Below are 14,148 nucleotides of genomic sequence, written 5' to 3'. Positions count from 1 at the left end.
CAAAACTTGTTGGGCCTCACAGGATGGGGGTGGAACTGGTCCTGTCCTACTCGTTCCAACAAGACCCCAAGTCATTGCCCATGAACGGCCTCTCTGGCTCCTGATCAAGCTGCTTATCGGCCATGATCCCAGAGACTCAGAAACAAGTCTCGAAACCCAGCGGCTTTTGGCAGAAATATATCTGGACCCCATAGTAGGTTACTGTCGCCAGGCCACCCCCGGAGGGAAAGGGTGTTACCCCTCCGCCTGCTTCTCCCAGGTGGCTCGGTGGCCATCATCCTCCATCACAATTGTTATGCAATAACTTTTTTTAAAAAATTATTTTTTAAGTATTTTTTTTAATCTGAAGCAATGAAATTTTCATTGGTTATAATGGAATATACTGAACAGCACAGTGAATAGCACAGTCCTCCCGTTGTTCATCGATTTGCTCGGGCGGGCCCAGTAACATCTCCATCAAGAGACTTGTTGTTACTGTGTTTGGCATATCGAAATACATCACGGGTAGCTTGCCAGGCTCTGCTGTGTGGGCCAGATACTCTCGGCAGCTTGCTGGGCTCTCCGAGAGGGGCGGAGGAATCGAACTCGGGTCAGCCATGTTGGCCGCTTGTAAAGCAAACGCCCTACCGCTGTGCTATCGATACTGAATATATACACTGGATATACTGGAACTAAATTGTATGATATTTACAATATCATGGATTTATTTCAAGTTCATTAATGTCATTAATGATAGGCTTTAATGAAGACATTCCACCATACCCTTCCCCAGACCATCTGCTTCCCTCAACAATGTTTCAGTATCTCCTCTCCATCCCCCCAAGAGAAGTGCTGTAGAATATTTTTAAATTACCTTCAATAATCTATAAAAAGATAAAGAAATTTTGATGAATAAAAAAGCTTTAGTAAGAATTTAAGAATGAGCTTAATTTCATATTCAGTTCCCCATTTTGAAAGCATGTGTATATATTGTGGATGAGTAATGTTCATTGTTTCCATTTAACTGCTCCTCAAAAATCTAGAGCATATTCATATACATTAGCTGTAAACATCAAATATTTTCTAGTAGGTTTCAGTGGATCAATTTTATTACTTCTTAAAATTACATCAGATGATGTAACTCTTCTACAATACTCTAGAAAAGTCGGCTCATTCAAAATTTTATTAAGCAAACCAGCTGTGCTCTTTGAATTCCAATTAAAAATATTTTCTTCTTTACATTTACAAAAGCCCTTTGAAATGATGAGTTAAATTATTTTTAAGTTTTCTATATGAATTTTTCACTTCCAATTATCTTTATAAACACACCTGCTTTTATTCACTTAAGACTACCATACCAAGTAAATTATGTTGAATAGTCAACACAAACAGAAGAGCTCTGAGATATCTTTAACAGATGTGATCTTTGAAGTTTTTGTCACAAAACACAGCATACATTTTGCAAAATAAAATTGGTGATAAACAGACACAGAAAATTTCCTTTCTACCCTTAGAAATAAAATTTTCTGGGCTAGACTGAAGTAGGATGCTTGCCTTGCATGCAGCCAACCCTGGTTCAATTCCTGCACTCTATGGTTCCACAAGCCCACCAGAGTGATCCCTGAGTGTAGAAAAACAGGTGTAAGCCCTGAGCACGGCCAGGTGTGTCTATCGCTCCCTACCCCACCCCATCCCCAGGCCAAAAAAAAAAAAAAAAAAGAAATATCCCAGATAGAGGTCACACTAAAACTAGTCTCTTCATTTGTTGGTTTAATACCTAATTTTCTGCATCAAAAACCCTGAACAGATCAGAATACAGGAGAAATGTGACATATTCTTCAAAAGACAGAGACACTATGTATGAGAAACACTGTCAAAATTACGAAAGCTTCACTTAGACAATAAAACTTTATCTTGATATAATCTTGATATTGATATTAATCTTAATCTTGATATTTAAATACAGATAAAGAAACTAAAAATCACTTACTTGTTCCTTCTATAAGTAATTCTTGTCCGTGGCTACCCAAAAGCGTCCGAGAAAGAAAAGGTGCAAAATCCACAAAAATTTCTCTCAAAAGAGGAGCTGCCTTTTCCAGAGCATGTTCAAGTCTTTCAGTGATACTAATGAAAAGATGATATATCAATTGGACTACTGATTAAAACTTTTTAACTTTTACATTTTTCAAATGAAGCATTTTTATTGGAATTTTTACAAGTGTCTAAAGCCTCATAATTAACATACATACATATGTTCCTCCACAAGAAACAGAATATTAAAGAGTAATCAAAAAATAAATCACAAATATCCAAGTTAGTAGTTTGAATACCTCATATTTGAAACTTGGTCTGGTGGAACTGAACCAACTGTTGGAACTGAAGGCAATTTTGCATTAGACGATCTACCACCTATTTAAAAAAAAAAAGATGTTGACAGAAAATTTCTGATTTTAGAAACAAGAGCTCAAACAAAAAATAAGTATTCTAGCGAGCACAACATAATAATTATGTGATTTTAGATGCCCTTTATATGGTAGACAACATTGAGATGTAATAATTAAAGAAATTTTGCTTCATCACTTAACACAAATTCAATTATCACAGCAAGTAATCCTTAAAAGGCCTAAGCAGACTGAAATTAGTGAGTAAATTCTGTCTCAATAAATTGGGATCACTAATCCATCCAATACCAAGATTCAATATCTTTATTGTCAAGGATAATAAAGGTAAAACATTTTATTACTGAAAAAAAAAAACAGCTAAACCCAAATTCCTGTCTAAAATAGGTATATCTTCCTTTACCATGAAAAGTTACCTATAATTTGTCATCAAGTAACTTGTGCTAGTCATGACGACTTCTGAGTTGGATTCAGCAAAAATCACTCAGTAACAACTGAGTAACCTTTCTTAAATTATTTAAGCAATAATTTTATATGTGTGAGGATGGTGTAATGTTGGGCTACATTCCACAGTGCAGGAGGCCTATTTCTGGTTCTGAGCTAGAAATGACCCCTGGTGGTGCTCAAAGACTATATGTGGTGTTGGACTGAACTAGGGCCTGTTCAATCAGTGTACAAAGCACGTACCCTAAACCCTATATTGTCTCCAGTCTGAGTAAGAACTTCTACTTCCTTATTTGTGTCCTCACTTAAAATAGAAAATCTATTGCTGTGTTTGCTAACTGGATTTTAATTGTTTCTTTTTATTTGGGAGTGTTGGGAGTAGTGCTCAAAGGCTACTCCCAGTTTGGTGTGGTCACTGACACTCTTGTCCCAAGATACCATGTGGTTCTTGGGATCAAACCCAGGGCTCTTCAAGCAAAGCCTGTTCTCAGACCTTTGAATCATCACCTGGTCCCTCCCATTGATTTTTTTAATGTACTTCTTCCCACTCCACTAATTTTTTTAAAGTAGAACCCAAACTTTTCATTCATCTATTTCTCAAGCCAGGAAAATCTAACATAATAGAAAGCACTCAAATTAAATAAATTAGGGAAATTCGTTTAATCATCTAACTCGGAAAAGAAATTAATGCAAGATAAAGGATAGAATTGGATTTTCAGTAGTGAATTTAATGTATTATTATGAATGCAGGTCGTTAAAGATGCACACCTGAAGCTTTTGCAATGTAATGAACACAGTGTTACCTCAAAAAAAAATTAGGTTGATTTCCAGGAATTTCCTTTTTCATATCAATATAAAATGTGATTCCAAACACAGCCTTAATACGTTTACTTACAAGCCTATCATTTTCTCATGTCATTCCCAGAGTCATCAGATTTACTCATTTGTCTCTGAGCATTTCAAATTGCTCTTTTAGGTTAGGAAACTAAAATTAATTCTGGAAATAAGTGAACACAGCCAGATTCCAAATGGAATTTTGAAGACTTAGATTATTAAAAAATAGCAAAGATCTTGAATAACAAGTCCTTTCATAAAATATGTTTTGTCTTTAAGTAGAAATGAATTAATAATCAATATTTCTTATTTTATGTCTCAGAAAAACAGAAGGATCTAGAAATCTGTATGGTTTAATTCCCCTATGGCTTGCTTCCCTTTTGGAAGAAGGACTGGAGCATTCTTTTAGAATTAACTTACCAATAATTACTTAGCCTGTTTCCTAGAATGAGTATATTCCTTTCACAAGAAACTTATTTCATAGTGAATCAATCTTTTCCACAAAATATTTCCATTTGATCGTCACTTTTCTTTTTACTGAAATTATTACTGGTGACATTTTTCTCACTCTAATTCTCCTACATAACCGACTGTTAACTGTATACAAAAACACTAGCAAATAAAAAGTGATTCATCCAAAAGCAACAGGTACAAACAAATTTATAAATGAAGTTAAAGTACCTATTTCCTTATGGTAAGTTTACTAAATTCTTTTTTTTAAAATAGGGGTAATGCTCTGCAGAATCCTGGGCCCCAGCATTGTTTCAGGCAGTGTTCAGGGACCAGCGGTGTCACACCCAGAGATTCTCAGAACCACCAAGGATACTCAAGGAGATACTCCAAGGGACATTTGGCACTGGGTTCAGCAAGGTACCTGATTCCTCCATTTCTGCATTTGTTTTTTTGTTTATTTGTCGGTCACATCCAGCAGTGTTTAGGTTCTGTACTACTGACTCTGCCCTCAGGGATCATTGTTGGCAGTGCTCAGGGACCCAATGCAATACCAAGGATCAAAAATGGATTATTATCCTTGTGAAACACAAATGCCCAATATGCTGTACTATATCTGCAGCCTGATGTTTTATCAATAAAACTATATGCAAAAGGGTAAATGAAGTGAAGCCAAAAATTTTATTACTTTCATTGTGTGGCACTTCTGTGGCACTTCTGAAAGAGATTCAGTCCTTCCATCCATTACTACACAACAATCATTGAAGTACTTAAGAGATCAGATAAGGTAAAGGTAAAGGCCCTCCCGTTGATCGTCGATTTGCTCGAGCGGGCCCAGTAACGTCTCCATTGGAGACTTTGTTGTTACTGTATCTGGCATATCAAATACTCTCGGTAGCTTGCCGGGCTCTCCGAGAGGGGCGGAGGAATCGAACTCGGGTCGGCCATGTTGGCCGCTTGGAAGGCGAACGCCCTACCGCTGTGCTATCGCTCCAGCCCCATCAGATAGCTTTATTATAGTCAATGGCATCTGCAATTTTCTAAATTCTTGATGGTAATATAAATTTTTAAACGCAGGATAACCACTGACACTACTAGCAGTGATGAAGTATTTCTGAAGTTTTTTTAATTACTTGTGTATATTTTATTCTACTTATTTTAGGGGCTCTCCCAGTGTTGTTTGAGGAACCATGATGTGCCAGAGAGAAAGCCTCCTAAATTTTGAGCCATGTCCCTAGCCCACGTGGTATTTTTTCTTTGAAGTTTGGGCTTGGGAGTGTGTTTTAGTTTGTTCATTTGTCAGTTTTGTTTTGTTTTGTTTTGAGAGGGCAGTCTTTTTGTCTTCTGGTGGTTTCGTTGGGGACAGGGGAAGAGCACCTAGTCCTATTCACGGTTTATGCTTGGCTCTGTGTTCAGGTACCAGGGATCAAATGGAGGTCAGCAGAAAGCAATGTAAGCCCATTACCTTCTATACATTCTCCTGCCCCCACCCCTGGTCGTAATTATTAAAGATAAGCTTAATTTATATTTTCTCTGAGACTACTGGATATTTTTCTTGAATTTTGCTCCCTAGTAAAAAGAAATTCATAATTTCCCACCTATTTAAGAGTATGGACAGACTGCGCCTCAAGAAAATACAGCTTAATTATTGGCTGAATAAGTAGCAGCACTCCTACACTAAAAAAAAAAAAAAAAGAAAGAAAGAAAGAAAGAAAGAAAGAAAGAAAGAAAAAGAAAATGTACATAGCCTTACACACTAATGAAAGGGGAAAAAAGTTCTTACTATGCTAAGTGGACTTAACTCAGATGTGCTGAAATATACCATGAAAATATGAAAAAGGAAAGAAGCACTAGTGGCTCCATGAAAGAATAGAAACGACTTGAGCCCACCCTAGAAAAAATGCCAAGTTCCACATCTAAGAGTGAATACCAGAAAGAGATCTTTATAAAGTAATATTTTTAAATCATAAGAAGATGCTTTACTATCAAAGATAAACTAGAAGTAATTATAAGAAAAATCAAATTCACAAATAAACTAAGCTTATCTATAATTTCATTCCAGTTTGTCCATCATTTCTGCCTGAGAGAAAATGTAATTTCCAAATACATTCTGTACTTTCATCAACTCAAATAAAAATCATAAGTTTATGATAGATTTACCATTTTAAGTGAATTTAATGTAAAACATTTTCGACAAATGGTAATGTGTATCTAAATACAGAAGCTATTTCCAACATGTGGAATGATGCTGACTTATCTTTTTCTTATCCACACACTGATAAAGAGGCTCCTTCAAACTGACAGTTCTCCAGACATTCAGAAGAACAAAAAGGAAAATGCCAATAGATCATCTTTACAGTATCTATCCTAGAAACAGCCAATTGTTTATTTAAGGTCCCAAAGGGTATAAATAAATAATGTCTATCACAATAAAATCACATTAAAACAAATGCCAATATTTAACCCCAAATACTGTATATTTTTAACCCCCCCCCCACCCTTGATCCCTTCTCCCTAGTTATCTGGACAAATTCAAGGATGGATAATCTAAACACCCAGTAAAAATGACTTACTCAATAAGACTTTATTGAGTGAATAAAGATGTCTCATGGATTAAATCTTATAAAATGAAAAATAGCATATCTGTTTCTCTAACAGCAAAAATAGACACACACAAGCTAGAGAGATAATGCAGGAAAGAAAGCAACTGCCTGACATGAGATTGACCCGTTTTGAAGTCCCGATACCACAGACGGTCTCTGAGAACAGAGCCAGGAATAACCCCTTAGCACAACTAAGTGTAGCCCCTAAATCAAAAAGCAACCCAAATCCAAAAAACCCAAAAAACAAAATTAAACAAATGGCATTAACAAAAAGAGTAAAAATATCAAACTAATTATGAAATTAGAATTAAATTATTGAATTTTGCAAATTAGTAAAATTCCAATAGTTTAGGGATTGGGCATTTGTTAAGGGACTTTTAGTTTTTGATGCTCAGGTGCTACTCCCAGGCTCAGGGTTTTGAAGACTGCTCCCAGAAAGGATGCTCAGGGACCATTTAGTGCTGGGAATCAAGTCCGAGTAAGGGTCCTGAATGTGTGCCATGTGCTCGAACACTCTGAGCTACCTGCCCAGCCCAGAACAGTATATTCAATTCTATTACTGGGTTATCTTCAAGTCTCTTTTTAATCCTTTATGGTTTATGTTTTATAGAAAACAGAATATTTGAAAGCATATTTGAAAATGAGAAAAAAAGAATTCTGACAAAGAAAACATTGTATTGTAGACAATTAAACCTTTGCTAATGGAGATCTCCAAATTTTTATACATTGAATAAAAACTGATAAAACTTTTAGGTTTCTTAGAAAATATGCACAAAGGGCTACCCTATTATCTAACTAGTATAATTTACCACTTTCTCAAAGGAAGATTTTTAAATTATAATTTTTTATTTGCTAATAAAATGCTATAGTAGAGGACTATTATTCACACTAAATCTGAAATTTGATTGGCAATCAAAATGTATATATACTAATTTTACTGTTAATAAGGTAGGGTTTTAAAATACAGGTTATCATTTCACCAGTTTTCTTTAAAATAAACTATAAAGCTATCAAATACTAATATTTTAACAAAACAATCTTCAACTTCTGATCCAGATGACAACTTCTAATTGTTTTTCTGAATTATCTATGTAGTCTTAGTTTCTCTTTAATGCTATCTCATGAAAAATATAAGTATTTCATCTGATAACAAAATTCCCAAATAAACTTTTGATAGAATTATATGCACATGATTTTTTCCAAGGAAGTCTCCATTTTTGCTTATGTACACATATTATTAAACATACGTTTTTATTAGCCAATAATTTTTCGGTAAATTTGAGCAGTTTGTTTTTGTTGCTGACTCACTATAAAATTAAAGACATTCCAAGACCCAAAGGCTTTAAATTCAGAGAAAGATAATAACTGCACCTCCATATAAATAAAATAATCTCAGCCTGCTGAGAAAGTAAACTGGGTAGGGCACTTGCCTTGCACTTGGCTGACCTGGGTTCAATCCCCAGTACTGCCATAATGCACTCACCGGGAACAATCCCTAAGCAGAGAGTCAGAATAAACCTTGAGCACTTTCAGGTATGTCCCAAAAATACATAACAACAAAAAGTAAATCTAAGATCAAGCCAAAAGTAATACATAACTTATCCAAATCTGCAAGAATAAACTGCCTAACTCAGTAATTACAACTATCTATTAATCATTTTTCCTGCTAGACCCAGAGGGAAAATAAATTTATATATGTATATGTGTATAAAATCCATTTATTGTCTTTAATCTCGTGGAAAGGAAGTAATTTTGAATTATGAATAGGTTTTTCGGTGAGATAATTCTATTAGTGGCACTTGGATTTCAAGGGAAAGGGAGTACGCGCTAAGAAGAGTATAGCTGGCAAAAGCATTGTGGACGGGCGCTATATGAGAGTAAAAGTTGAACTGCTGAAAACAGTACACTGGGGTATATTTTTTTCAAGTCAGTAATACCAAGGGCAGCGATAAGTAAAAGAGAGTGGATGTAATAACCTAAAATGAAGATTCAACTAACAGCCCAGTGAGGAGGATAAGGAAAGGAAATGTCAAACATTGAAAACAACAAAAATAATGAAAAGACTATCATCATACAGGTTTAAGTTGTTAAGAAATATTTTTTTAAAAGAGGGAAAAAGTTGAGAGAGAAGTCAAGAGAGACAGTACAATGGATAAGGCACTTGCTTTGTACTCAGCCAACCCGGGATTTGTCCCCAGCATTCCATCCTGAGCACAGCCAAATTTTCCTGAGTACAGAGCCATAAGTAACCCGAGACAGGTATGGCCAAAAACAGAGAGAGAGAGAGAGAGAGAGAGAGAGAGAGAGAGAGAGAATATATTGAACCTTTAATTTCTTTTTAATTTTTCTCTAGAAAACTATATGGCATTTGCAATTACTAAATTTTTTTTTGGTTGAGGGAGAGGAAGGGGAACCTGTGCTCAGGCTTACTCCTGGCTCTGCATTCAGGGATCACTCCTGATTGTGCTCAGGCCATCCAGTACAGGGATCAACTCAGAGTCTAGATGTGCCTCACCCCCAGACCACTCTGCTCTCTCCAGCCTCGGGCTGATTTTTTTGAAGGTCTTTGGATGAGTGTGGAACAGCAGAAATTAGCACTAAACTAGGTTACCAAATTTCTCATCAAAGTGAAAAAAGAAGCATTAAAGTACAATTTGCTAGAGCTATTTCTACACTTACTTCTCTTTAAATTTTCTCATTAAAACAAGGTAAGAATACAAAGATAAACATACAAGAATGTGGATTGAATTTTGGAAAAGACACTAAAACTCTGAAAATCAAAAATGAAAGAAGTTCAACTACATATTCTTGATGATCAAGCTGTTTCAGAGTAAATTTTTTTTGTTTCTTCCATACATAAAAGATATGCGTCTTCATATAATTATGATTAAGTGATTATAAAATATTTTCTCTAAGATTTATGTGAGCATTTTATCACTGACCACTGGACAATTTGTAAGGCGCTAATTGCCTTCTAAAATCATTTTTGTTGGAGTAAAGATGCATGTTTTAGGTGCATGAAATCAGGGTTTGACCCTCAGCACTAAAAACAAGACATGAAATAACTAAATGGGTGATTGGGTAAGAGAGATCAGGGAAGACAATCATAGCTACTATTTCCTGGACACATAATTTATAGTAAAAAGAAACATAAAATGCCCCTAAAACCTGGTTAGTACAAACATTGAGTAAGAAAGAAAACTCTCTAACATATTCCAGTTTACCAAATAATGGTATTATAGCAGATAGGGTATTTGAGCTATCCCAGATAGCACAGCGGTAGGGCGTTTGCCTTGTACGCAGCCAGCCCAGCCGAGCCAGGTTCGATTCCTCCGCCCCTCTCGGACAGCCTGGCAAGTTACTGAGAGTATTCAATATGCCAAACACAGTAACAAGAAGTCTCATAATGGAGACGTTACTGGGCCTGCTCAAGCAAATCGATGAACAACAGGAGGACAGTGTATCAGTGTATCATTTCTGATTACAATAAAATACATCTCTTCATTCCTTCAAAAATCTTAATAAAATAAAGTAACAAGAATAGTTCCTTCAGGGGGCTGACATTCAGTTGGGTGTTATTGAAGGAGGAATTCCCAAGTAGTAAGTACTCAGGAGGCCTAGGGACCCCTCCTGATGACTCTTGGTCTACAAGGCCAGTGTTCAATGCACAGACCCAAGAACATGGAGTTTGAACGTTCTTGGGTCTATGCAAGCCCAGTAGTGGCAGGAATTATGCTACCCCAATAATGCTCCAGGGGCCTCCACTGCTATACCCAGAGATATTAGGGGACTATGTGGTGCCGGGAATCTAACTAGGGTCAGCCACATACAAGGTATGTGCCGTAACACCTGTACTATATCACTGGCCCCCGTTTTGTTGTGTTTTATTATAGCACATTTGGAAAAAACTGTCACTGTCACTGTCCTCCCGTTGTTCACCGATTTTCTTGAGCAAGCCCAGTAACGTCTCTATTTTGGGGGGACTTGTTACTGTATTTGGCATATTGAATACATCGCAGGTAGCTTGCCAGGCTTTGCCATGCAGGCGAGATATTCTCTGTAGCTTGCCGGGCTCTAATATCATTCCCATTATTCTAAAATGGGTTGTTTTAATGTCTCAGTGTTCAAGTTTACCTCCTATAATCACTAAGCATTCCTGACAACATCTGGAGATTTAGGAGCATGCAAAACAAGCTCTTTCTATTTGTAATATATAGAAAGCTGAGATAAGAGAAAAAAGGAAACACTCTTAAGGTTAAAGAACTATCATGAATAATGTTAGAATGATTTTGTACTTGCGGGCAGCACTCCCTTTCCAAATCTCTAAAACAGAAAAGTATGCAAGAGTAAATTATTAGATATTGCATATATTTTATATTTGTTTGGTTTTTTTACATTTATTTTTGTATTTTAATGAATCATCCTGAGATAGTTACAGATTGTAACTGTATCTGTAATTTTCGTGATTACGTTTCAATCAAACAATGTTTGATTGAGTCCCCATCCCTCCACTAGTGCCCATTCTCCACTACCAATGTTTCTAGTGTCCCTTCTGCCACCCCCAACCCTTTTCACCCCCTGCCTCTGTGGCAGACACATTCCCTCATACTCTCTCTCCTTCTGGGTGCTATGGTTTGCAACATCAGCACTAAGCAGCCATCATGTTTAGTCCATAGCCTACTTTCAGAACGCATCTACCATCCCAAGTGATCCCTCCAACCATCATTTATTATAAATATTTTTGACAACTGATAACCAGTTTGAAAGGTGAAATATCATCAAAACTATTACCTTGAGGTCCTGAGTGAAATTCATGGCAGCACAAAATTTAAATTTGTATTTTCTTTTATGAATCACTAAATGAATATCTCTATACATACTCTCAAGAGTTGGGAAAAGAAAATAGCACTTTACGCAGTTTCTCAACCTTTTTCCAGTCTAGTTTCCTATCTGTGATCCCTAATGTGGGCCACGGACACCCCATTAATGCGATTTACATTTGTGACCCTTGGAATATCCAAGAGATCCAGTGGGTACCATATAACTTGGGTTTGAGAAATGTCATTTTAATATGTTAGCTATTCTGCATTCATCCTCCCAGTCAGAAACATCCAGATTGTCATAAATACTAGTTTAAGTGGAGAAAATATTATAATCCTTGATCTGTTAGTATTCGATGTTTTCAAAGAATTAAACAATAGTAAATTTTTAAAAGCATGATTACAGTATGCCTAACAAAACTTCATTTTTAAAAAATCCCAAGCTTTATTTAGGAATAGAATCGAAGAACTTTCTTGCTGAAATTACTTATGACTAACTCACCTGGCGAGTCTCCTCCCCCATCTGAAGTCTGAGCTGAGTCCACTGAAGACACCACGCTGACAGCGTTCGAAGACACACTTGCAGAAGGCACAGAGGGTAAAACTGCTGATTTTTTGGTTGCAATGATGACACTTCTGTGTAAGAAAGAAATTAACTTTTTTTAAGATGAGAAATCCTTCAGTGAATTCAGGTAAATTTCAGAATCTTTTTCTAATTTCTACTAATTTTATCTCGATCTTGATCTTAAATTTAGAATACATTCTCAAAAAGAAATCTCTTCTATGCTGTCCACATTTATCTGCACAGCAGTATTGACCATATAGTATGTTTTAATTCAGGGTCATCTTCAATTATCCAATTTAAAATACTACCAAAGGTACATAGAAAGAAATTTTGGCACTCAAGTGGAAAAGTAATTAACTTTTTGTTAACCTCAGAATTGAAGCAGAAAACTCAACATGTTTTTACAAGAATTTGAAAACACAAATAATTTGAAATAATAAAACCTAAGAATTCTCAGATGGTTTTATAGAAGGATCAATATGAACAACTTTTTAATACGTACATAACCCAAGGTTTTCTTCTTAATCCCCAAAGTTTGTCTTTTGTAATATTATATAGGGAAGACAACACATGAGAATAAAAGCTATTAACAAAAACACCAATTTTTAATATTGTGTATTATTAAAGCATACGTGTTTATAGCATAATAATTTTAATTAAAGTGTAATACTTTATACCAAAATAGTAAGTAAAAGACCTTATTAGCTGTAAGTTAAAGGCATTTTTAATTGAAGTTAGCTCCATAAACATGTAAAAATCCAGTTAATGAGGTAAAGAAGACAGCTGATATATAGTACACTCCCACTGCAGTGCTTACTTTTAATTACCTGGTGTTAACCATAAGCCTAAAGTCTTCAACATTCAATTTATTTAATCACATCTTTTGTTGACAATATTGTAACTGCAAGCTTCAAGTATTCCCTTAACAGCTTTAAAATACTCAGTTTCTAAATAAAGTTACCTAGATACTTGATCCCAGCAAATGCCTTTCAAATCAGAAATTAAGTAATTCCAGTATTTTAAAAATACATTTTGTTATATCAAAAAGATAACACAAAGTGAAATAGGTTTCGTTTTACTTCAGTGACTATCATGTGACAGCAAACACTGCTGCCAATTAAATCAAGTTCTCTTGTGCTAGGCATGGCTTATTCAATGTACTTGAGGGTAGCTGGTGTCACATCATTATAAGGGTGACTGCCAATGTTAACTATACACTAAAAAATAGAAGCAACAGCCACCTGAGCCCTCAATCCAAAATGGTGTGCTTAAATCCTAGTAGCTTACATCAGATGAAGAATATTGACTTTAGGGGGAGTGGCTATGACCTTTGTCAGTGCTGTGTACACACACATGTGCTGCTGATGATACACTGAGAAGACAACACAAAATTTTATTTGCATATTTTTTACTCTGGTCAAAAATTTACAAATAAATTGTTTTTTTTTAATTTTTTTAAAAACTTTTAAGTTTTAAGTGCCATACCAGCCTACTCGGGGATAAGAAGGAAGGAGAAATATGAATGGCTTATTTTCACGTTTATACACCAAAAATGGAGCCAACAAGATCTAGTTTACTCATGAAAGAGGCAATAGAAAACAGAAAGTTAAAATTGTTTTCTCTAAAAAATTTCTATTTCTTATTAAGAAAAAAGGAACTTGAACACTATGCACAAGCAATAACACTATTTAGAATTTCCCCCAGTTCCACAGTAATTTCCACAATTCCACATAATTTCCCATAATTCCACAAATGATGTCTGCAACAATGTCCAGAAAGTCTTCATTTATAATATAAATGAAGGTTATCCATTTATAACCTAAAATAGCCCCCCAAAATGAATAAAATCATGGCAGTGCCCTGTAGAATACTGACTTGGCAATCAAAAAAATATACCGATTATAAACAAAATGGATGAATCTCAAAAGAATTATGCTGACTGAAGAAAGCCTTATACAGAATAACACAAACTCTGTATGTCTTTTTACATAAAAATCTAGACAAGTCAAAAATAATCCATGGTAGCGAAAATCAAACAATGTTTGCTTCACGGA

At 35.5% G+C, this 14,148-nt stretch overlaps 1 protein-coding gene across 2 annotated transcripts in view; it reads right to left on the bottom strand.

Moving 5' to 3' along the window:
• Positions 1–14,148, bottom strand: part of LRBA (LPS responsive beige-like anchor protein) — a 600,455-nt gene that overhangs the window by 445,384 nt on the left and 140,923 nt on the right. For both annotated transcript variants that reach the window (XM_056119139.1, XM_056119141.1), the window contains exons 30-32: positions 12,032–12,165; positions 2,310–2,388; positions 1,970–2,103 (exon numbers count right to left, since the gene is read on the bottom strand). In XM_056119139.1, coding sequence (XP_055975114.1) covers positions 1,970–2,103; positions 2,310–2,388; positions 12,032–12,165 — 347 coding nt within the window. The remainder of the gene's footprint in view (positions 1–1,969; positions 2,104–2,309; positions 2,389–12,031; positions 12,166–14,148) is intronic.

The sequence above is a fragment of the Sorex fumeus genome, unplaced genomic scaffold (assembly GCF_029834395.1).
Source record: "Sorex fumeus unplaced genomic scaffold, SorFum_2.1 ptg000039l, whole genome shotgun sequence".
NCBI classification, from domain to species: Eukaryota; Metazoa; Chordata; class Mammalia; order Eulipotyphla; family Soricidae; genus Sorex; species Sorex fumeus.
The sequence above is the reverse complement of the archived record's forward strand: the minus strand, read 5'-3'. Positions and strand labels throughout refer to the sequence as shown.